Raw genomic sequence first — 25,149 nt, 5'->3', positions numbered from 1 at the left:
CAAGGGTCCCAGGGTCCAAGAGCTTAGGCTGGGGCCCTAAGACAATAAACTTGGCTTCTACTTTCTCTTCCCCCTTGAGTGCGGTCTCCAGGAGTCCCTCCCACTGTTTGCTACAGTAGGACACGCTGGGGGGCTCTGGGCCCCTTCCACCTCAGAGCCTGCGGTCTCCCAGCACCCCTCCCCTTCCCCTGAGCTAGGCCTGGGGGGTGAGCACTCCACACACATTCTAGGCGGGGCCAGGTGCCCACAGCTTGGGGCTCGTTTTGTCCCTGGGATTGGATCCCGGTGCAGGGTGGGGCAGGGCTGTCCCATTCTCCCGCAAGCCTCCTGGGCACAGGAGAAAACTGAGAAAACTGGGCACAGGCAGGCGCTGGCTGGGGAGGGCACCAGCCGAGCTCCTAGTCCCTTCCTTACGCCTCTGCCCTAGGCCATGGCTCCAGGCCATGGCCTCCCTGCCTCTCTGGCTCTGTGCAGACCCCGAGCCCCGGCGGCGTCCGACGACAGGGCTCCACACTGCGCCGTGCCGGGCACCGTGCTCCTGCTGCTCGCCTACCTGGCTTACCTGGCGCTGGGCACCGGCGTGTTCTGGGTGCTGGAGAGCCCCGCGGCGCGTGACTCCAGCGCGAGGTTCCAGCGCGAGAAATGGGCGCTGCTGCAGAACTTCACGTGTCTGGATGGCCCGGCGCTGGACTCGTTGATCCGGGTCAGGGGCGAGCGGAGGCACGGGCGGGGGGCGGGAGGGCACGCCCCGGGTCGGGAGAGAGGAGGCGGGGATCGACGCGGGACGACTCGAGCGGGCGGGGGATGGGAGGGTTGGGCTGGACGGCCGCGGACCCGGCTCCGGGGCGGCCGGAGGGAAGCGCACCTTAGCGCCCTGTCCTCCTTTAGGGCGGAGAGGGCACAACCCGCCCGGTCCGGACGGTTGCTGGGCGCAAACACCCTACTTTGAGCACGGGATGACAGGGGGCGCGCCTAGCCGGGTCGGGCCGAATGGGGGCAGGGCGCACTGGACAGGCCTGGGAGGTGGCGGGGCAAGGGTCCCACTAGGACCGCGCGGCGCTGCGTCGGGGTCGCCCCGCGGGCGAAGGACGAAAGGGCACGCCCGACCCCTTCCAGAGAGAGTGCAAACAGGAGAACTGGGGGCGAGGAGCAGTGTCAGAGGAGGAGCAAGACTGAGGGCACGGTTGGAGTCTTGGGGGCAAAGGGCACAGGGCGCGCTCGTCCCAGCGGGTGAGTGGAGGGGAACTCGGAGCTCCCAGGGCGCAGACCCGATCGGGAACTAGCGGGGGCAGACACAGGGGCGCTCTTTGGCTGAATCCGTTTTACTCCTGTATTCCGACTCAGGGGCTAGACGCGGAGGGGAGGTGCAGAGGTCTCGGAGCACGGAGACTGCTCTGGGGGGGTGGGGACCCAGAGGGGCGGAGGGGAGGGGAAAGGCTGAGGAGGCTCTTAGGGGCGGGGCATCGCAGCTGGGTGGAGGTGTCCTTCGACTCGGGGCGGGGCCGCACCGGACTGGGACCTGCGGGATTTGGCGGATGCTTGATCGGCAGACAGGCTGCTGTGCCCCTAGCCCCGATTCCGCGTCCCGAAGTCCCGGTGCCGCCTCCATCGAGGAGGGCAGGGCCTGAGTGCCAGGGTCGCCAACCCAAAGCCAGTCCCCAGAAGGTAGCAGGGAAATGTCCCTGGGTGGGAAGTGACATGGCACTGGGGCAGTGGTAGAGTCCTGAGCCCTTGGACTGGGCTGATGGTGTAGGGCCTGGAGCCGGGCAGGGGAAGGACGGTCTCCGCTAAGGACCTCCTGTAGCACCTCCACCGCCCCCACCTCTAAACTTTTACAAACACCGCGGGCTGCCTGGTCCTGGAGGCTGGGTGACACCCCTTTGCAAAGGTGGAGAATTTCAATTCCCGGCAGCACAGGCCCAGGGAAGAAGACAGTGATGGCAGTGATAATGGTAAATGCTTCTGTGTAGCACGTACTGTGTGTGGAGCCTTGTTCCTAGACTATTAACTTGTATTGACTCCTTTCCTCCTCGCCTACCTCACAGGTAGGTACCATTTTATCATCCCCATTTTCGAGATGAAGAAACTGAGGCTCAGAGACGTTAAATACAAATACATGAATGGCTGCACAGCCAGGGATGGGCCTGTTAACCGCCAAGATGGATCTCAGTGCAGATGTGTGTATGTGGGTGTTTCCCACCTTTCCTCACAGGGCTTTCATTTCTGTACACTTCCCCCACAACCCCCTTCAGCTGCCCCTGCACTTTTTTTTAAGTGCTTCTTTATTTCTTTTTGAGAGAGAGACAGAGAGACAGAGAAAGGGGAGGGGGGGGGCAGAGAGGGAGGGAGAGAGAAAATGCCAAACAGTCTCTACTCTATCAGCTCAGAGCCCGATGTGGGGCTCAAACCCACAAACTGTGAGATCATGACCTGAGCTGAAGTCAGACACTTAACTGAATGAGCCACCCAGGTGCCCCTCCACCTGCACTTTACCCCTTCTTCAACCATCCTGTGGCTTTCACCATCCCCGAAATAAGAATGTGGTGTCTCCAACCCAGATCCCCCCCTGAGGGTAGACACGTGCGTGCAACTTCCTCAGATCCCCCCAAAGCAACAACCCTCCTCCTCCCAGCCGGGCCCTTCCACCTATGCTAAAAGTCTGTCATCCAGCCCGCATCCCCACACCCTTACAGGGGTTTCGATGCTTCCCTGACTACCCACACCAAATAGGACCAGAGTCCTAGGTTTCTGAGTGTCTCCTCTCTGTTCCTCCTGGCCCACTCTGTGCTGGATGCAGGCCAGGCCCTCTCCATCACTCACCCCTCAAGAGTCTCTCCTCTTCTGGTGTGCTAACTCCTATGCTGCCAGCTTCCAGGGAACACACGGACCTGCTCTTGCCTCCTCTTTGCTCACTGACCTTGGGAGAGGCCTGCTGTTCCATCCCTGGCATGGCAGAGCCAAGCGTGGCCTGGCTGCCAGCTGCCTCTCCGTCTCCCTGTACTAGATCCCAGGCACAGTCCTGTCTCCCAGGCTTTGCTCCTGCTGTCCCATCTACCTAAATGTCCCTTCTACCAGGAGCAGTTCTTTTTGACCCTCAAAGAAAGCCCAACTAAAACATCACCCCCTCCGTGCACCTTCTGCTTCTACCCCCGTCAGAATAAACATCCTTCCTCTCAGTATTCCTACAGCATTATACTGGTAATAATGTTGATGATGGCAACCACTACCACTTACTACGTCCCACGTACTGTTCTAAGTCTACACCAAACACCTCACTGTACCTTCACAAACAATTCTATGAAGCAGGTGCTATTACTATTCCCATTTTGCAGATAAGGAAACTGAGGCACAGAGAAGTTGGGTATCTTGTCCAGGACCATGCAGCTGTACTGCCTTAATGCCCAAAGCTGCACTGACTGTGCTGTATTGGTTAAATCTGTCTCTGACCCACTGAGGACTGACACCCCATGTCCTGCCTGGCCAGTGTCTGTTGCAAGAATGGGAGGGAGCAAGAGAAGGGGGAAAAATGGTGTTCTTCCAGCTGGTGAGACATCCTGAGCTGACCTGGGCTCTGGGGTAGAGAAGAAAAGGATCTCTCTCCATGGTCCCTGCCCCTGGGGAGGCCCTGACTGGACAGGAAGAGAGCCTGCTTGCCCTGGAAGGGCTGAGATCAAAGAGTGGTTGTGACGATTGTCCATGAGTGTGTGTGTGTGTGTGTGTGTGTGTGTGTACACACCCCCATGCATGTGTATTCATGCACACATGTGTATGTGTTTGAGTGCAGGGGCCCAGTCGCCCCACAGACCATGGTGGTCACTGCAGCCTCTCCCCCAGGGCATCGTCCAAGCGTACCAAAGTGGGGACATCGTCCTTGGCAACACCACCAGCATGGGGCGCTGGGAGCTCGTGGGCTCCTTCTTCTTTTCTGTGTCCACGGTCACCACGATTGGTAAGAGCAGGATGGGGCCAGAGTGGGGTGGGGAGTGTGACCCCGCCCCCCGAAAGACAGGGGTCAGGGGACCGGTGCCTTTTGGAAGAGTTACTAGGTCACTAGACTCCAAGTGCACTCAGGCCCAGCAGCGTGGCCACCATCTGTGGGCAGAATCTGGGGCCGACCTGGGATTTGCTGAATCCAGTTCTGCATTTTACTGAGGTCTCCAAGAGATTTTTGTGCAAGACGACATTTGAGTAGGGCTGCTCTTGGGGGATTTCTGCCCCACACAACCTTTCAGGACATAGCCCCCGTGTAGCAGTAAGATGTGTTTCAGCTCTCTAAGTCTCCTGGTCCCCTGAGCCTAGCCCACCCAACACTGGGGATGTGGAGGGCAAGGGAAAATTGGGAAGGAAGGAAGGGCAGAAATACAAAAAGACCCTTTGCATCCCCTGTTCTCAGTGTTGGGGAAAGGTGGCCATTCCTGGAGGCCTCTCCCCAGCTCACTAAGGCACCCCTCGCACCCCATCGCCATTCTCTCCAAGCCCCCTTCCTCCCTCACACAGAGAGCCCTGGGACCAGATCTCCCTCCCGTTTCCTTAGCCCAGCCTTCAGGAGAGTGAAGGTGGAACCAGCCCTGGAAGGGTGCCTGGGGGCTGTTGGAAGGGGAAGGAGGAGAGCAGCCTAGGTCCCTCCAGCTCTGAAACCCAGGAAATAACTCAAGTCCAGAGCCCCATCCCCCTTCTCTGGCGGAGGCCCCGCTCCTGCATGACCCTGGAGTTACCACCAGGTGGCAGGCGGACACCACTGCTGGCCAGGGCAACCTCTACCAGCTCTTGGCCAGCCAGGATCCTCTCCCTGGCAACCAGTGTCCCAGTCTCTGTCCCCCCCACAGGGGAGCCAAGCAGGAGCTCCCAGCGGACTCTGCTTAGCTTTAAATCAACCAATACTTCTTGGAAGCGGGTCTCAGGGCTACACAGGGGCTTGGGTAGTCCTCCACCTTGAGGCAAGCATGCTTGGGAGGCCCCTGAGACTCCATGGACCCTGTGGCCGTGGAAGAACTAGCCAGGATGGTATTTATTCATCTTTACACCCCCTGGGTCTACAGGGCCAGCATACAGTGGGCACTCAAATTCCCAAAACACCCATCCCCTCCAGCCCTTAGTGATTCCCAGGGCAGGGGGGATGTTCCATGCAGAGTCACTGTGGGGAGGCGTCCTAGCTGTGTGGGGGGTCTGTAATCTCTAAAGCCCATACCTCCTACACCCTTGGTTCATTGAATTCCGAGTTTGGCAGCCCGTCCCTTCGTCTTTACTCGGTTCTGCCCTAAAGCTATCTGAGCCAGCTCTGAAGGGAAGGAGGGCAGAGGAAGGGGGAGCCCAGCTCTCCCTGCACACGTGGTCTACTTGTACTAGGCACCGTGAAGGGCACTTCTACAATTGAGATTTCATTTTGTCTGTATGGTCCAACTTCCAAAATAGGGCTTATTATTTTCATGTCACGGAGGAGGAAACTGAGGCACACAGCAGTTGCCCTTTCCCCAAGGAAAGTAAGCAGCTATGGGGTTTGAAACCCAGCTGGGGGACTACCTTGCTCTTTCCAATAGTGCCTGCCTTTAGAGGGTTTACAAATAGAGTGGAAATTCTAAGCAACAGGAAGAAGGAGAGAGCCATTCTAGGGTGAACAGGGGGGAAGTTCATGACCTGGTGATTCTGACCACACACACACACACACACACACACACACACATGCGTGTGTGCAGAGGGCATGCAGAGAGAGGAGGAGAGGAAGGGAGAGGAAGATGGGGTACATGTGGAACACTCCATGAAGGAAGGAAGGGGTACCCTGAGGGGCACAGCAGAGGACTGCCTCCTTGGCGTCCCTGTCATCCTGGGTCTAGTACCCTGTAAGGGTTGTACTTTCCAAGCCCCAAAATGAAATAATGTCTGACAGGCCCATGAACACCTCTAGGCCAGCTGTACAGGCCTGAACCCTGCCCCCCCCCAAATTGTCCATCATCTATGAATTCCATCCATGGCTTGTTCATTTGTTCACTCCTCTAGCCATCCATTCATTCAACAAATAGACTTAGTAGGTGGGGGAGCCAGAAAGTTCTAGTGAGACAATGGTGAGCAAAACTGGCAAGTCCCTACCCTTGGGGGAGCTGATGTTGTAGTGCAAAAGGACACCCAACAAACAAACAGATACATAGGCAATATTCAGGTACTGGGAGGTGCATAGAGAGAAATAATGCCAGGGAAGGGAGTCTCATAGTGATGGGGAACTATTGTATATAAAGTGGCCTTTGAAAGCCTTGCTGTAATGGTAACACTGAAGCAGAGACATGAACGGAATAAGGTAGAAAGCTGTGTAAGTATCTGGGGAAGCAAGTGCAAAGTCCCTGATAGGAGTGTTGCTGATGGGCTTGGGGAACAGTAAAGAGGACCAGGTGATTGGAAAGGGTTGGAAATGAAGGCTGACTTCAGAGGAGGTACAGGGCAGCCCAACCACACAAGGCTTTCCTGGGATGTCCTAGGGGTCGACTAGCAAAGTGAAAGAGGTGACAGATAGGAGACCTGCTGAAGGGAGAGGTGGCTTAGATGGAGCCATGGTCGCCGAGAATTGAGCAGGCAAATGAGGGCTTCACTGATATCCACCGACGGCGCTGAGCTAGGGCTGGCTGAGAATGATGGGAGAAGAAAAACTCACTTAATGTCAGCCTGAGAAAGGGAAAAGCTTCACGGGGGTCCTCCCAGACTTGGAATCTAAGTGCTACCATTCCACAGGTTAGAAAAGACCCCGAGGGACAGACGATAGCACTGGGAGGACCCACGGTTAGAAGAGGAGGGGTCAGTGAGGAGTCAGGCATCCCTGGATGCCAATAGAGTTCCCTCCTCTAAATGAACCTGTAAAAGCCAATTAGGTGAAGAATGGATGAGGCTCTAGAAGAGGTTGCTGAGGTCCTCAGACCACAAGCTGGTGGAGTGGAGTTCATTCATCCATTCATTCATGCGGCAAACATTCCTTCCACACCTTCTGTCTATTACAGGCTTGAGGGCTCACATTCCCATCTATGGCACACTGCCATTGCCTCCTTTTGTCCCGCACGCAAACACTGTGAGGTTGATGTCAACATCTCCATCTCACAGACAGGGAAACAGAAGCTCAGAGAGGCCAAGCCACTTCCCCAAGGTCCCACAGCCTTCAAGGGGCAGAGCTGGGATCCAAACCCAGGAAGCACTTCTGATTCCAAAGCCCATGCTCTAAATTAGTGGATGCTTTGGCCTCTCTTGGGACCATCCCCTCTGAGACCCCTCAGTAAGGTGAGAGTTAGTGTAAACCACCAATTTCAATCCAGTACAAGTGAGCGTGAAGTATGTGGGAATGCTGACCAGTCTGGGCAGGGGGACAGGGTGCGAGGCATCCATTCATCTATTTACACATTCATTCCCGCATTTCCCATTCATTCATTCATTCATTCTTAAACTCATTCAACACACATTTGGTGAGCACCTAATTAGGTATCAGATCCTGTGCCAGTTGCTGAGAATATAAAGCTGATTATGACCCCCTGCTTTTGAGGGGCTCATGACTCTCGAGGATGGCAGACTTGGAACAGATCATTCTTATACAGTGGGTTACCCTCAAAGATGGCCAAGTGCTGGGGAAGCTGCTGCACTGGGGCTGCCATTTATAGGCAGGCAAGGAGGGAAGCATGCTCTTGGTAGAGGGAGAGTCATGTTCAAAGGCACAGAGGCAGGAGGGGGCCTGGGGATTCAGCAGGGCAGGAGTGTGGCCAGAACTGGGAAAGTAGGGGACCAGATGGGCTCAGAGATGGGCTGGGTGAGACTTTGGACCTTCCAAAGGAATAATGATGGGTCATGATCTGGGAGACGATATAGTCAGGCTTGCATTTAGCACAAGACAGGAATGTGTGTGTGTGGGGGGGGTGACCAAAAAGTGGGGAGACAGAAACGGAGGAGAATGAAAGAGGAAAGGATGTCCAGGCTAACTGAATCTTTGGAGGAATGCCTCATCGTCCCCTAGCCTCCCCCATCCCTTATCTTCATGACAGAGAAGATAGCCAACCTCCACCTGGCCCTCCATCAGGTCGCCTGATTGTCCATCCACGGCCCCTCGCTCCTGAGGGGTTTGGGAGGGAGCCTGGGTGTGTTAGGGCATTCTGCAAATCAGGCATCAAGGCAGAATCAGATGTGCAGAGGCATATGGGGGGGAGGGGAGGGGAGGGAGGCCTTTGAAGGCTGAAGAAGGAGCAGGACAGATGGTGACAGCCGGACTGCAAAGTAGGCATGATGCCTGAGAAAGGAGAGAGAGGATGGGAAGGGCCTGAGTAGGCCCAGCCTCAGACTGCAGGTGGCTCTGAGGAAGGCCTGGCCAGGCCGGGCAGTGGGGGCCCCAGGCAAGACTGCCTGCCGGGGATGCTGCATTGGCTTGGGGGCTGCGCCCAGAGACAGGAGCCTGGAGGCCGCAGGGCCCTGGCTCAAACGGTGCAGCTGATCCCGGAGATGCAGCACCTAGAGGCTCCATGCCCTTCCATGCCCCTCTCCCATGTCCACCCAGAAAGGGGGAAATGAGGGAGAGAACGGAGTCTTACCCTTTGTGGGTTTGAGCTCACACACACTGCCGAGCCTCCTGGAGCTGTAAGTCCAGGAGGGAGTCCCCAGCTGGAGTAGAGGGTGTTCTGAGGGAGTGAAGGTATAGGGACCCCTGCAGTCCTGGCTTGGGAAAGGAAGGCCTCCGGTAAATGCCAGCTGGAGGGGGTTAGGAATGAGGGCCCCTGGGGATGGAAAGGTCCCCTGATGTGCCTCTGTCTTGCCTCAGGCTACGGCAACCTGAGCCCCCATACGATGGCTGCCCGCCTCTTCTGCATCTTCTTTGCTCTTGTGGGGATCCCGCTCAACCTCGTGGTGCTCAACCGACTGGGGCATCTCATGCAGCAGGGAGTGCATCACTGTGCCCGCAGCCTGGGGGGCGCCTGGCAGGTGCATGGGCTGTGGGAGTGAGGGGGGCTGGGTTACTTCTAGGATGAGTGGGGTAGTGGGAATCAGGAGGCCCCGGGGGGCAGGTCACTGGAGGGAGCAGGGGTTACCTCTGGGAATCAGGGTTACTAGTGGGGATGTGGTGGGACTGGAGGCCGCTGCCCAGAATGGAGGTCATTAGTGATAAAAGGGCATCAGTAGAGAGCACGGGGTAGCAGCTGGCCGACTGGAAGGGTATCAGCCAGCCAAGGTCTTGCCCAGGAACCTGGAGAACACAGACGAGGTGGAGGGGCCCCAATAGCCCCTTCTTGCCGGGAGGGAGTGTATCCCTGTCTCCTGCTCAGGATCCCCCAAGGCTGTCTGTTCCCCAAGCACTGGGCAGAAGCCACATGGGGCCTGGGTACTGCATGCACCCACAGGACCCTGCCAAGGCTCGGTGGCTGGCAGGCTCCGGTGCCCTCCTCTCGGGCCTCCTGCTCTTCCTGCTGCTGCCCCCACTGCTCTTCTGCCACATGGAGGGCTGGAGCTATGTAGAGAGCTTCTACTTCGCCTTCATCACCCTCAGCACCGTGGGCTTCGGCGACTACGTGATCGGTGAGAGACCCCTGCAGGCAGCGGGAGGGAGGCTGGGCACTCAGCTGCCTGGCCTCCACTCGCCTGCTCCATTCGCTGGCACCTGTCATGCGCCAGGCCCTGGAGGGGGTGGGGGGGCGCTCGGAGGCCCAGAGTCCAGAGGACACAGTCCTGGGAAGGTTCAACCTGCTTTGCTGTGTGATGGGGCTAAAGTCACCCAGGTAAAAAGTGACGACTGGAATTTGAACCCAGCGCTTGGGGCTGGCTATAAGTCACAGTCCTGGTTCTCTTGACAAGCGCTGAAAATGTCCACAGGCTCAACTGTTGTTATGAGAGCTCACCAAATTAAGAGAGTCCCTGACCCGCCCTCCCTGGTCCTTCCTTGTCCCAGGGTCTCTCCTCCCCACTTCACCCCACCTCATGAAACGCCAAGCTTCCCACTGTTCCTGGGCTGAGGGCCATATGTTCCACACCACAGGCCACAGGGACCAGGCTGGAGAGTCTGGGAGACTCAGGAAAACCCAGCCTCCCCCGACCCGCGTTGGCAGATGAACTCTGAGTGCCAGTAAAGAAGGGCTGCATGGTCCAGAAGGCCCAACATGAGGTTTAATCAGCCATCACTACCCAGTGTGGGCAAGACAGGGGTCCCAGAAGCCACTGGCCTTGCATGATAAAGCTGAGGCAGGTGCCCAGCAGGTGGCAGTGGAGGGACATTCTGTGGGGCCGCAGGGGTGGCTGGGACCTCAGCTCAGCCTCATTATCCCCCTGTGCTGCCCTCCCCTGAAGGTTCACCACATGAGCCGTGGCCCCTGGCACCACCACCACACTGGTCTCAAGGACCCCTGGCCCTAAATTAGGGAGGAGGCCCTGTCCTTCTTCACATCTATGGAGACAGAACCCAGCCTGGGATATTGAAATGAGGTCTTACCAAAGTAACAAACAGCTAGCTAGCACCCCAAGCCACCTAGAGTGACAACTGTCACCCCCATTTTACTGAGGAGAAAGCTGAAGCTCAGAGAGGCCAAGCCATTTGCCCGAGATTGCACAGCTAGCTAGAATTCTGATCGGCTGACTCCCAGACTCATACTCTTTCCAGACCCCGTCACGCACCCCCTCTGGGGCCTCAGTGTTCCTATATATAAAATAAGCGGTCAGGGCTAGGTGATGGCTGAGACCCCCTCCGTGCCTTCTCACCTGTGTTCAGGGTCCCCCCTTCCCTGAACCTCTCTTTCCTTAAGAAGAAGCATCCTGTGTCAGGGGCCTCATGCTGTCCCTTCCCAATATCTTCAATCCTGGAGGGAGGCTGTTGCTCTGAAAAGAAATTTTTGAGAAGGTTTCTTCCAACTGGAGTGTACCCACCTACCTTCAAAGTGGTGAGACAGGTCTGAGGAGAGCTTAGCCCAGTGGCTCCAAGGGCCACATCTGTCCCTGTCACAGATCAGAGAATGATTCTTGGATCTGTCCTCTCCTCTCTGTTCCCACTGCCATCTTCTTAGTCCAGCCAGGCCTGTTGTACATGGCTGGTTATGTAGGTTGGGCAGTACACAACCCTAAAGTGTTGCCATTCACATAAAGCACATGGAATGGCACCCATAGATTTGTGAGGCCTGTAACTCTGTCCCCGCCTTGGCTTTTAGGACCTTTAAAAAATTACAAGTGCTATCACGTCACCTGCCTAGGTCCTGCGAAAACCTTCAGTGTTTTCCCATGGTCTTAGGATGGGAGTCCCAAATCCATGGGTAGGCTGGTGAGGGCTATTCTGTGGCTGAGCCCTGCCTCCTTCTCCACTCTGAGCTCTCCCTCTTCCACCCTGCATCGGGGCCACCAGGGGCTCAGCCATAGCAACCTCAACCCAGGGCTATGTGATGTGATGGGTCCTGCACCACCAGGGCTCAGGGCATGAAACTCGGGATTTGCCCCAATGGTAGTCCTGAACCCAGAAGACCTGGTTCTCTGAGGGTGTCCAGTGCAAGGAGAGGGGAGGAAAAGTGGGGACAAGGCTCTCAACAACAGTCTCCTGGTGCCTACTGATCACCAGGTCCCCCAAAGTTTGGTCCTGGGTGGGAAGAGCTGACAGCAAGCTCCCCTGGAATCCTGCCTGGAGAAGCCTACACGGGGCTGAAGGGGAATCTTCGTAAGGATGTCCTGAGGCTCCACATTCCTCTGAGGCAGGGCGGATACAGGTCTAGACACAGACAGACACCCTGGGAATGGCAGGAAAGGCCTCCGCCAGCATCAGGGAGGGCCCGCGACATCCACGCAGCAGTCTCTACTGGAGCAAGGAGGGCTGATCACGGTCTCTGCTTCCTGCCAGCCACCCCGTGGGGAGTGGCAGGGCCAGGAAGGCTGGAGGATGGGGCCAAGGCTTCCCAGAGTTAGTCCCCTTCCACCGAACATCCTGACTGAGGAGACGTGGTTCAAACCCACGAGGCCCCCGGAAAGACCACTCCCACCCATGTCTCTCCACCTTCTTTGTCCTCCAAGGACAAGGTCAAACCCTTTCTTGGATGGGAATGCTGAGGTCCACCACCTGGTCTCAGGTGGCCCGTTGTCCCTGTCACAGCAGCCCCACGGGTGTTGTCTTCATAGCTGTTCCTCTTTTCCCAAAGGCCATGGCCAGAGCAGCACCCCGGTCCCAGCCTCCTGCTCCTCCCTGGCCTCATCCCCCACTTCCCCCAATTGCATTTGCAACGCAGTTGAGCGCCTTGCCAGCTGCCAGATCACCCGCCACTTATGATTTCGGCTAAAAAAATGAAATAAAATGAGAGAAGGACACCCCCTCCCCTCCGCTGCCAGGAGCAAGCCGAACTGGTGGGTGGCAGGGGCCGAGAGCTGGCTCACCGCTGATCTCATTTGGGACTGCCAGCGGAATCTTGGCCCCATAACTCAATCAGCCTAATCCAATCCCGGCTCCTGCCAGGCAGTGAGGTGGGGTCCAGGGCTGCAGGCTCATTCCCGAGCTGGGGCCCAGGAAAGGGACCCAGGCCTGAATGACAGGGAACAGAGGTTGTCTTGGGGCCAGGAGACAGAGGGATGGGTGGGACAGAACACGAAGACAGAAAAAGATGTTGAGAGAATAAGAGGACAGACCTCGCCCTTGAACAATCCCGATTTGATGAGGGTGACAAGACAGACCCCTAGGAAAGAAGGAAGAATTGAGTTATGGAGCAAGCTCTTGAAATGACTTATCTAAGCCCTCCAATGACCTCTATCTGTCCCTTCCCTCTGCCATTACTCACCCAGTCCTGATTATGTTTGGGGTGCCGGTGTGGGGATCCCAGAGAGAATAAGTAACTTAACCCAGCAGAAGCACATGGGCTGAGGTCTATCTGCTGGATTAGGGGAAGTTCAATAGGCCATGAGGAAGTGGAAATGAAGAGCATTCTGAGCTGGAAGGACCGCAAATACAAAGGCCCTGGGGCAGGACTGGAGATGGATGGGAGAACAAGAGAAAGCCCAGAGTGACAAGCACAGCACTCAGCAGGGAAAAGGTATGTAAATCAAGGCTGGGGGAGTAGATAAGGGCCTTAGGACTTCATCCCAAAAGCCAAGGGCTTGGGAAGAAAGGATTCTCCTCATTCACAGGTGAGGGATATTCAGACAGATGAAGGTCACACAGCCAGGGAGAACTGGGGCGGGATACAAACTCCAGTGGTTCCACCTGTTGTCCCCAAAGCTCTTGGCAAGTTGCCTCTGTTCAGATATGAGGAAACCAAACACAGAGACAGGCAAACAACAGAGCGGGCATCAGAATCTCTTGGGAGGCTTGTTAAAACAGATTGCTGGGCCCACCCCAGGGTTTGCATTCAGTAGGTCTGGAGGGGGACCCGACCATTTACACTTCTAGCAAACTCTCAGGTGATGCTGATGCTGCTGGTCTAGGGACCCCACTTTGAAGCACTGGGATAGAGCACAGAGTCCATCAGAAGGACAAAGAGGAAATGTAGCTTCCAAACTCAACTCAGAGTGTCAATCCAGGGAGGCTTCCTAGCATCCTATAGCAGTGACCACAAGGCTAGCAATCTCAGACCAGTTTGAACTTCCCATATTCTGCTCATATACATCAAGCCATGTGTGGCTGTTTCTGTTTGGGAATGTGGCCTTGACTTTGCCAGACTTCTTTCCTCTGACTTTGCCTCTCCCCCCCAGGGATGGACCCCTCCCGGAGGTACCCGCTGTGGTACAAGAATACAGTGTCCCTATGGATCCTCTTCGGGATGGCGTGGCTGGCCTTGATCATCAAACTCATCCTCTCCCTGCTGGAGACCCCGGGGAGATCATATTCCTGCTACCACCACAGCTCCAAAGAGAACTTCAAGCCCCAAAGCTGGAGGCAGAGCCCCGATGGGGAGGCAGAACCCCGTTTGCCACAGTCAGGCTGCTGTCCAGAGGGGCCTGTGAGAATCATGCAGCATCCAGAACCCTCTACTCAGGTCTCATGTTGTGGAAAGGGCAACTAGTTATACTCCCGTATGCGTTCCATCTTCCTCAGTAACAAGAGCCCTGGCTTTAAGCTTGGCACATAACCACCCAGACTAAAGACTACTTTTTTTTATCTTCCCTTGAGGCTATTTGCAGCTATATGGTTAAATTCAGCCCAATTGAATACACGGAGAAGAATCCTGTGGTACTTATGACTGACTTTTTGTGGCAGGTAGTGTGCTCCTCTTCACTACTTCCTTTTTCTAGCTGGCTGCAATACTGATATAGTGGCTGGAGCTCTGGCAACCATGTTGCACCATGAGGTAGAGCCATGTTTGTGATCTGTGACACAGTAAGACAGGAAGAGCCTGGGTTCCTGATGGTTGAAGAGCTTCCCTAACAATCTGGACCGAATACCTTCAGACTTCATTTGTGTGAGTGAAAAATAAATGTCGATCTCGTTTACTACAGTTTTATTTGGGGTTTTCTGTCACTCACAACCACAACTAATTCTAACTGACCTACGTACCCAGAGACAAAGGCAGCATCTGAGACTGGAACATACACAGAATCCACTCCTTTCCCAGGTGAGTTTGCCCAGGACTGGTAGAAGGAATGGATTAAGGGCTGAAGTTCAAGGCCCCCTTCACGTCCAGAGACCTTCCAGGTAAACTCCCAACGGTCAGGGTTGATACAGCTAATAGGCAGCTGGCCCCAGTCTGGCTGCTGAATCCTTGCTCTGTGGCTCCCTCACACCAGAGAAAAGCCAGGGGCAGGCCAGTGGGCTCCTCCTGCCTCACCCTGCCCCGCTGCGTTTGAAGACGGCAATCACAGTTTGCTAGGCCAGGTAGGGTTTGCAGAGATTCCTTCTTTTTGCAGAGTCTCACCCTGAGCATTTCTGTCTCTCACTTAGGGCTGCTACTAAGCCGGTATACCCCTACCACACTCAGGTCCCCAAGCCCAGCCAGGAGCCCCTGGCAGTACCAGCTGCACCTGAGGGTCACCAACGGCAGCTGGGTTCTCCACCTCGGTGGATACCTGTAACTTGGCTTCCCTCCACCACATTGCAGGTAGTGGCACAGGGACCCAGGGGGCTCCATGTGGCCCCTCCCTATGGAGCCTCAGAGCCCTCCTAAAATTGGATCAAGGGCAGCCTTTTGGCCAAGGAAGAAGGAAGGGTTGTTACACCATCCAACTTGCGCCATCCGGCCTGGCCCTAAGTGGACCAAGGCCAGACCCAGGAACAAATACCAGCGAGTAAACAACAGGGTCTGTGCCCTCTTCCTAAGGCCCACAGGGCAGGCAGAGGAAAACGGAGGTGAGGAAGAGATTGCTAGAGGCCTAGAACTGGCATCCTTGTACTTTGCACACTCCAGAGAGAGGACCCAGAACTCAAACCTGGGAGAGACAGAGAGGCCAGAGTGCTGGGTTGGTTTCCATGGTTCCCGCACTGCCTCGCGTTGAGCCCCTTTCTCCCCCTGCCTGGCCTCCTAGAGCCCCTCTCACCTCCATCAAGCCATCTACCCCATGCACACCCCTACCCATGCTCACAATGCCTGCCCCAGAGAGCACCAGCCTGTGGTGCTGCCCATGGGGCAGAGGAAGGCTTCTGATTGGCCAATTGCCTGCAGATGTCTGCTCCATGGCCAATGAGAGGAGTCGCTGCAACCCTGAAGCACCAATCCAGGAAGCGAGAGGGGTAATATGATGGGAAAAGATAGGATTCAGCAGGCAGAGAGGGAAAGGTTAGGACCTGAGGTCCCTGGGTGGGGAAAAACACGTAGTTCAGAACAATGCTGGGAGCGTCTGACCACAGCAAACCCCCTTGGGCGTAAGTTCCCTCTTAAGAATGTAATAGACACCACCTACTCCCCTTCAGGTTCCCTCAGGAATTTGACAAAAGACCTGGCTAAAAATAAGTAGTGGGCCGTGAAACCCATGACCCACAAGGAACGGTATAGCCAAAGACCACCCTCATACAATGGATCGAGCCGATCAGGAATGGACAACCCAGCACCTAGAGTTATCGAGCCAGTGAGGGTAGAACCTGAGAAGGAACGAGGGGGAAGAGAAAAGAGAGCTGACCAGAACCTTATAAAACAAGGACCCTTGCCTACAGTCGAGGTCATTCTCTTTCCAATGTCCCCTCCCTGTAAACAGAGCTTTCCTACCAGTCTTCATTTCTGATCGTCTCCTCTCCTAAACTTCTGCCTGTCGCTCATTTTGTGTCCACCTCTTCGGAAACTATGGCCTAAGGATGGGCAGCGAGGTCTTTCAGAGGAGAGGGAGGGGAGGTGGGAATGACAGTGGCATGAGAAAGTGTGCAGGCGAGGAAGCAAGTCACTCATTCACTCACACCACCTAGGCCAGGCCACCGAGGCCCTGAAGGCGGGGGCCAGGGGGCCCCTCAGAGCAGCACAGCCTAGCTGCTGAGGGTGTGGAGCTTGGAGGCAGCCTACCTGGCTCACCATCTCTGTGACTTGTGCAAATCACTTAACATCTCCCTGCATGGCTTTCTTCCTCTGCAGATGGAGATAAGAGCAGGGCTGATCTCCTGGGATCAAATGACTGCGTAACATCCCAGCAGGGCGCGCATCAGACCGGAGCATGATGCGCCACTCAGCTGGTGGCGTTCCACGGCAGGCGCCTGTGGACAAGGCAGGACGCCGGCACTGCGCAGGCTGGTGGCTACGTGGAGGGCAGGGCCTCTGCTGACCCGTCTCAGGGCTCGGGGCCGGCCAGGCAGGCCTGACTGAGCAAGTGGTGATGCAGGACTGAGCCCTGCCCTTTTGGGGGCTCCCAGGCTAATACCATCACACTGCTGGCCGGGATGAGGGGTCTGCACACGCATGGGTCCCAGGGGAACCTCCTGGCAGAGACCAGGAAGTGCATGTCGAGCGTGCAAATGCAGGGCCAGGGGACCGGCCACAGCTGCTGCCACAACACTGAAGGGCAGGCAGACCCCTCACACCAGCGGCTGCCCTGCCTTCTCCCTTGGACAGGCTGTCCGGTTCTGTGGCTTCAGCACAGCCAGGACAGGATCAGACTCACTGTCACATGGTGCTTCCTTCTAAAACAGTGACACCCTTCATCACCACGTCATCATCCCGGTCGTCATCATTATTTCCTAACATTTATTGGGTGCTTATTATGTGCAGGCACTGTTGTAAGCTTTCTGCTTGTACTAAGTTATTTATTTCTCCCCTCAGTGCTGGGAAAAAGAGCTGTTCTTTTTAATGCTGTTTCAAGAGGGGGGAAATGAAATTTTCAGTGGATGCTGAGCGAAGGTAGCCACCCATCCTGGTGGGTGAGCATGAGAGGTAAGGGAGACTTCCTTTAAGCCCTGTGTGATCTTGACCAGCCACTCCCCCTTTCTATGCCTCAGTTTCCTCATCTGTAAAAGAGGAGGCTGGCTTCAGAGAGTCTGCGTCTTACTGCCTCTCTTCCCTCAGATTTTGTCTGGATTGTTTTATTGACCACATTTCAGGGAGGGCAGTTCCTGACCCCACCCATCTCCTGGGCCATCATAAGCATTTGGATCCAAGGAAATGTCTCCCTGTTTCTGTCTCTCCTCTCTCTGTCTCTGTCTCTGTCTCTCTGTCTCTGTCTCTCTCTCTCTCTCTCTCACACACACACACACACACACACACAAAGTTCCAAGGTCCTTCCCTCACGGTCCCTCCAATGCCAGAGGCCTGGCTGGGGGAGGGGTGTCCACTCATTTTAGGAGCTGGCTCAGAGAAGGACTTGACTCAGTAGGAGCCAGAGGACCCCCATAGTCTGGGCAATAGCTATGCTGAGACTCCCCCATCCCCAGTTCCCTTGACCCTTACTTCACTAGGAACCCCCCCCCCCCCCGGGCTCCAGGCCCAGAGAACACTGGCCTGAAATCGACCCCCTGACCGCCCCCCTTTGCTCACCCCAAACCACCCACACAGCTGGTCACTGGGCCTCTCACCCCCACCCCCCATACACTCTCCATGCTGGGCCCTGGGCCCTGGCCCCTCTGACCCTCCCTCCTTCTTCCCCCAATACTGTGCTATACACTCTGCTCTGTCCTGCCCCCTTGCCCTTTGCTGACCAAAACCCATCTCCAGTTCAACAGGGACGCTCCCCCCACCCCACCAGCATGTTCTACAGAAGCATGAAAGCAAAACCATTCAGACTCACTCCCCACCAGCCACTGACTGAGCTCCCTGTCCCTGTCTGAACCAGACAGGGCTCAGGATCCTGGGATTGGGATCCTGTTCAACCTTTGCCCACATTCCAACCTTTCCACATTTTGTCTCATTTATTCTTCCCTGGATTCAGGGAATCTATACCCTGACCCTACCAATTTCCTGCTTGCTGTGCAACATTTGAGAAGTCACCTAACCTCTCTGAGCCTAAAATAGAAATGCTGATAGCATGCTCAGGAATGTTTTGATGAATGCAGGGGAGTGAGTAATGAATGAGAAAGCACCGTGTTGGATCTGGTACATCACAGGGCTCAGAAATATTTGTTCCCCTCCCTTTCTCTTCTTCTTGGACTGAAGCTCTCCCTGACCCCACCCTCTTTCATCAGGCAGCTCCTGGAGCCCTTCTGCACCCCTTCCTTTCAGAAGACCTCCTAGACCCGCCTACCCCTTGGCCTCCAGTGGGCTGGGGAGGGGCAGGAAGTGAGGTGGGAATGGAGGAAATAAATTTGCCAAAGACAGACTGTAAAGTGAGAGGGTTAGTGTGTGTGTTGGAGGCGGGGCTCCCAGTCCGCCCACTGGCCGACCTTGCGGGTCAGGAAGCTTCCCTGGGGGGTGGGTGTGTGCCTTCCGAAGTGCTCCTTGATAATCTGTCTTGGCTCCTTCTCCCCACCCACTCTCAGACTTTCTCTGAACCCCTGAACCTCCCCCGGGGGGGGGGGGGTGCGGAGACGGGGTCTGACCCCTGTGGGCTAAGTCCCCCAGGCTCCTGTGGGCTTTGGCTTCTGATATGATGAGGCCTGTGAGGGAAAGTGGTGGGAGAGGAGGAGGGGAGAGAAGTCGGGGTGTTTGCCCCCTCTCCCAGCAGGCCCCGGTTTTGGCAGTGCTGTTCTTGCCCAAGGGGCACAGTGCCTGTCCTGTTGGCCCTTTTCCCAGGGTAGCAATACTGACTGGGTTCTAGTGAGAGGTCGCCCCTGCCCTGCCCTTTCAGGACCAGGGGTGGTAATGACTCCCCATGGGGCCCAGTCCTAGGAGCTGCACTGTCACCTGGACTTGCCCTCACCCTCCCTTCATTACACTCTCTGCAACGAGCCCTCGCCCTCGGGAAATGCAGCCTGCTTCCCGCAAAGACCCGTTGATCCAAGCCCGCAGTTCATCAGTCCCCCATCCCCCACTCCCTGAGCCGAACCCCAGCCCAGCAGGGGTCTGGAGGCTCAGAACACTGCATTAAAATCACAGAGGAATCAACCCGGCCTCCCTGATCCAGGAGAGGCTCCAGCTCTTGCTCAAGGGTAACAAGAGTGGAGACCTAGTTCAGGCACCCGGTATACTTGGTCAGTCACCCTTGCCTGCCTCTGCCTGGCTGGGGAAGGCCGAATGAAGGAAGAGAGCAATGCCTTCACCCAACCACGTTCTGGGCCCTGCAGAGAAGTCAGGGAGGAAGGGACAGACCCTGTCCCCACAGGAAACTCCACATCACACTGGAAGCTAGATGTCTCCCCCATTGGACTAGGTGCTCCCTGGGTAGGGCGGTGGGGGCGGGCTGGTCTCACCCATGTGTTTTCTTTCTTTTTTTTTTTTTCAACGTTTATTTATTTTTGGGACAGAGAGAGACAGAGCATGAACGGGGGAGGGGCAGAGAGAGAGGGAGACACAGAATCGGAAGCAGGCTCCAGGCTCTGAGCCATCAGCCCAGAGCCCGATGCGGGGCTCGAACTCATGGACCGCGAGATCGTGACCTGGCTGAAGTCGGACGCTTAACCGACTGCGCCATCCAGGCGCCCCTACCCATGTGTTTTCTTATTATACCCAGCATCTAACTCCAAAAAGAAACAACTCCTCAGTGCAAAACTTAGAGACACAGGAAAAGTACAAAGTGCCAACACTGCCCTCTGGTAGGGGAGGTGTCTCCAAAAGGCCTATGGAGCAGCAGCAGCACAGCTCGTGCTATATGATTGGTCCGGAGCTTGTCCCCAGGAGCACTCACCTGGCTTCAATCCTATGTTGCCAACTCCCCCCCCCCCCCCCCCCCCCCCCCGCCCCACCATATCCTTGGGCAAGTCACTTCACCTTGGGGTAGCCAAGGTGGTCTCAGTTCTCCGGAGACTGTCCTGGGCAGGTGCCACTTCCATGGACATCCCTTAGTCCCAGGAAAAGCAGGACAGTTGTTTGCTCTCTCTGACCTCCCCGTGCCTCAGTTTCCTCATATGTGAAATGCAAATGATAATAGCAATGTGATAATAGCATCAACATCTGCCTCACGAGGAAGGCTGTGGTAGAGATGAAATTACTTCATGCAAATTCAGAACTTAGAAAGTACCCAGCACAGAGTTAAGTTCTGGATGATTTACTTTCTTTAGCTGAGTTCCCCAGCAGCTGATCACGGGACAGGATTTGCCTGCAAGCAGTTTATTTAGGAAGTGGCTCCAAAAAGCCCCAGTCAGGAGGTAAACCAGGGGAAGAAAAGGAAAGCAGCGGAGAGTTGAGGGGCAGGGGAGGGCTCCATAAAGCCTGGGTGGAGCATGCCTCCTGGCTGCCTGTCCTGAGGGGCAAGGAAGCTGAGGTATAGGACCCCCCCCAATCCCATTTCTCGCCGCTTGAGGGCTGCTGTGTAGGGAGGTGCTTACTCCCCAGCACATGTAGCGCAGAAGCTGGCAGAGTACGTAGGAAGGGTAAGAGCAGAGCGGGCAGGGCCCCGTCACCACGTATGTGTTAACCACACTTAAAATAAGCAGGAGAGAGGGGAGCAGAGGGGACACCTGCCCAGCGGCAGGAAAGGGGCTCAAGGCAGGAGGAGGTCGTTTCTGGGTGAGCTTCGAAGCATGAATACAAGTTTTCCAGGTAAAGGAGGAAGTAAGCCTTGCACATGGTGGGCTCGCAATACATATTTAAAGGAATGCCAGACAAGTGGAGAGAGAGTCAAATGCTTGCGCTTATGGGGCTGATTAAGATGGTGGAGAGGCATGGCCAGTCAGAGGAAGAGGTGACGCAGTCAGACCTGGGGGCATCAGGAAAGGCTGGATCAAGGCACAATGACCTGAGCTGGTCCCCGTTAACAGGTGAGGAGGAGGGAAGGTAGACCACGTGGAAGAACCCCAAGAGCCCAGGCAGAGAAGCAGGAATAGGCAGGGCTAGAAAGGGATGCCAAAGAAAGGGAGGGAAGGGGAAGGAAGGGAAGGGGAGATAAGGGAAAGGAAGGAAGAAAAAGGGAAGAATTGAAGTAAGGGGAGGAGAAAAAGAGACATAGAAAGCTCCAGCGCAGAAGCAGAGTCCCTCCAGAGTGGGGGTAATCCAGGAAGGCTTCCCAGAGGAGGCGAGCCCTGAACCCAAGCTGCTGTGAGCCCAAGAACAGGAGCTTCATGGAAAGAAGGCCGCAGGCATCCTGTGAGTAGAGGGAGCCGAGGGCCAGGCGCTGCCAGCCAGCCAGAAGGAGGGTGGGTTCCAGTGGTTATTACCGGAGCTGTACAAATATTGTTGTTTTGACTGGTAGCGGGGATTGGTTTATTTTTCCCCGGGAACCACAAGTGTGATGTGCAGGTTCATTTTAGAACATGACACCACGGGAAGAGCAACAATCTCTGGCCTCGCCTTTCCCACTTCTGGTAAGATGCACACACACACACACACACACACACACACACGAGTCATAAAAAATAACCCAAACCACAAATGTTTAATCCACCAACGCCAAATGTCTGCTGGAAATATCTCCGTTGTCGCAATGGTAAGAGCGTCCCACTTTTTTATATGCAAAGCACTTGCAACAGTGCCTAGAATATAAAAAGCCCCATAAACATCTTCACTATTATCTGGAGGTTGAAGAGCTCAGCAGCTAAGAGCGTGGACATGTAGCCACATCATCTGAGTTCAGACGGCTCGGCTCCCAGCACTTACCAGCTGTGTGACAGTGGACACGTTGCTTAATCTCTCAGTTTCTTCGTCCAACATGGGGATAATAATAGTGCCTCACTCAAAGGGTTGTAAGAGTAAATGAATTAATAACATACAGAGAGCTCAGAAAACGGCCTGGCTCAGAGTAAATACGTTATAGACATGACGGTCATTATCATCACCATCACTGTCACGTCCTGCTCCACTCCCTGGAGCCTATGCCATAGACTCCCAGCCCCCCCCTCCGACCCCTCAACTTCCCACTGAAAACCAACCGCGCGCCCTGGCCAACAGTGCCCCGGGACGAGGAGGAACAGAGAGAGAGAGTGGGTGATCCTGTGTGTTCAACGGGAAGTGTCAGATGCCCGGAAGCTTTGACTCCAAGATTGTGCGAACCTCCCCCTTCCACCCCAAAACTACATCGCTGCATCCAGGGCCCGACACCATGGCTAGACCTCTCTCTGCCCACCCCCTTCAGGAAGTGGAGTCTCGTAGGGAGAAGGCAGAGTCATTTCCCCTGTGGTGGAGACGCTGCCTTCGCGGCTAAGTTCCATGGGTGGGGATGGCAGGGGAACTGCAGCTTGGATCTGCTCAGGGTTAGATCTCTCTTGGTGGCTGGGAGAGAGGAGGTGAGGGCGGTGGGCCCTGTCTCCAGGCTTGGCTTGGAGTAGGAGCTCTCAGACTTGAGTGTGCATCCACACCCCCTGGAGGGCTTTTTCAGACACAGGTTGCTGGCCAGAGCCCCAGAGTGTGTGATTGCTCAGTCAATTTGCTTTTCTAATGAGTTCTTGTGTGAAGCTGCTGAAGAAACTTAAAGAAACACAGGCTTGGGCACTCGGGTCTAGTCCAGCCTAGACAGAACTTTGTCTGAATCCCAGTTCTACCCCTAAGAGCTGTGTGACCTTGGTCAGGTCACTTAACTTCTTGGGTCTCAATCTTCCCACTTCTAAACCCAGGGCTCTAGGGGTGCCTGGGTGGCTCAGTCAGTTAAACATCAGCACGGTTAAACAATAGCATTCGACTTTTGATTTCGGCTCAGGCCACGATCTCAAGGTTCGTGGGATGGAGCCCCTCATGGGGCTCTGCACTGACAGTGTGGAGCCTGCTTGGGATTCTCTCTTTCTATCTCTCTCTCCCTCTCTCTTTGTCTCTCCCCCTTTAGTGTGTGCACTAAGTGCACTCTCTCTCTCTCTCTCTCTGTCTCAAAACTAAATACATAAAAACACTAAAAAAATAAAATAAAACCAGGACTCTAATACCTGTCCTCAGGACGGCTGTGAGGATTCCAGAAAGACATGGAGTCAAAGTGGCCAGCACGGTGCCTGGCTCCCAATAGATAGACACACTGTGACTGTTGCCATTATTCTTCCAGCATCTGGGACTAATGGTTTTCCTCGGGACCTGCTCTTTCCCAGTAACACACCCCTAACTATTACATGGGCACATAGCTGCCCAGAAGAAAGACCTCATTTCCCAAGCTCCCTGGACACAGTGCAGCCTTATGGTAAGAACTGAGTAGGGGTGCCTGGATGGCTCAGTCGGTTAAACATCAGACTCTTGATTTCAGCTCAGGTCATGACCTCACGGTTCGTGGGTTTGAGCCCAACATCAGGCTCTGCACTGACAGAGTGGAGCCTGCCTGGGATCCTCTCTCTGTCTCTCTCTTTCTCTGTCCCTCCCCAGCTCGCGTGCATGTGCACGCACTCTCGCTCTCTCTCAAAATAAATAAACGTTAAAGAAAAGAAAAGAAAAGAAAAGGGCTGACTTTTGTATACTAGATGGGATATTGTTTTGCTACTAAAACAGAGACTCAAAATGGCAGTTACCTAACAAATGGAGAAATTTTTTTTGTATGTGTTTTTTAAAAATTCATTTTAGGGACAGAAAGAGTGAGCAAGTGTGAGCCAGGAAGAGGGGCAGAGGGAGACAGAAAGAATCTTAAGCAGGCTCCACACTCAGTGCGGAGCCCAGCGTGGGGATCCTACGATCCTGGGATCATGACCTGAGCCAAAATCAAGAGTCAGAACCTCAACCAACAAAGCCACCCAGGTGCTCCTGTATTTATTTTTCATATAAAGGCCTAGTAGGTGATCTATGACCCTTCTATTTTGTTGCTCTATCATTCTCAATATAAGACCTTCATCTCATTGCATAACATGGCTTCTCCAGCTCCTGCCATCCCATCCACATCCCAGCCAGTGGGAAGGAGAGAAAGGAGAAAGAAAGGTCATCCTTGTTCCCTTTCTGGTCACAGCTAGTAGCTGTAAATATCATTTCTACTCACACTCTATTGTTTGGAAGTCAGTCACATCACCACATCTAACTGCAGAAGCCCGGACAATGTACTTTTCAGCCGACCAGCTATATCACCAGTTAAAAATGCCATTACTATGTCAGAAGGGTTGAATGGCCACAGTGTTTGCAACAGGATAGAGTCAGTTTGTGTGCACAGCTTCTAGGAACTGTCCTTAAAGGAAGGGAGTACTTGCTTTTTCAGCCCTTACTTCTTCCCGTTGCTGGAATATTATAGATGTGATGGTAGAACCTTAAATGGCCCCTTTGGACCATGAGGTGAAAGTTGTGTTCAGGAAGTGGATCAACTGTGTAGGAAGGCTCGTGTCCCTGACCATTGTGATGCTGCCATACCAGCCCTGAGCTGCTTCTTTCTGGGCTTGGTTTACATGAGAGAGAAATACGTCTTTACCTCATTTAGCCCACTGCTATTTGGGATTCTCTGTCCCTGGCAGCTAAACTTCATCTTAGCTGACAGTCTTCTTCCCAGCTACCTGAGCTGCTCCTCTCCCGGCACTCCAGCTCAGTTTCCCCAAATTGTCAGGTGTCACATGTTCTGGGAAGCGGGAGGGAAGACGGAGATTCATGAGACGTTCTAATATTTTACTCAGCTTTTAGCAGTGCACCCCCGGCCCTGGGTTGCTTGCCATTGTAGACTGAAAAATGGCCCCCATTCTTCATCTTGTCCTGGATCCCTGCCTTTTGCCGTGTGACTCTGCAATGCCTGCCCACTCTCGGTGTGGACTGGTCATGTGACTTGCTTTGGCCAATGGGGTGTCAGCAAATGAGATGCCAGCAAAAGCTCAAACAGTGCTTATGAATTTGAGCTTGTCTCTCTCACCCTCCCTCTTTCTCTCTCTCCCCC

At 54.9% G+C, this 25,149-nt stretch overlaps 1 protein-coding gene across 1 annotated transcript; it reads left to right on the top strand.

The window, feature by feature from the left end:
- Window positions 1-430: 430 nt before the first annotated feature.
- KCNK17 (potassium two pore domain channel subfamily K member 17) lies at window positions 431-14,376 on the top strand. The gene is made up of 5 exons (XM_047859973.1): window positions 431-703; window positions 3,835-3,949; window positions 8,774-8,934; window positions 9,351-9,525; window positions 13,654-14,376. Exons 1-5 carry the CDS (start codon window positions 431-433, stop codon window positions 13,962-13,964), a joined length of 1,035 nt encoding a protein of 344 aa, XP_047715929.1. The 3' UTR covers window positions 13,965-14,376.
- The last annotated feature ends 10,773 nt before the right edge of the window (window positions 14,377-25,149 follow it).

The sequence above is a fragment of the Prionailurus viverrinus genome, chromosome B2 (genome assembly GCF_022837055.1).
Source record: "Prionailurus viverrinus isolate Anna chromosome B2, UM_Priviv_1.0, whole genome shotgun sequence".
NCBI classification, from domain to species: Eukaryota; Metazoa; Chordata; class Mammalia; order Carnivora; family Felidae; genus Prionailurus; species Prionailurus viverrinus.
The sequence above is the reverse complement of the archived record's forward strand: the minus strand, read 5'-3'. Positions and strand labels throughout refer to the sequence as shown.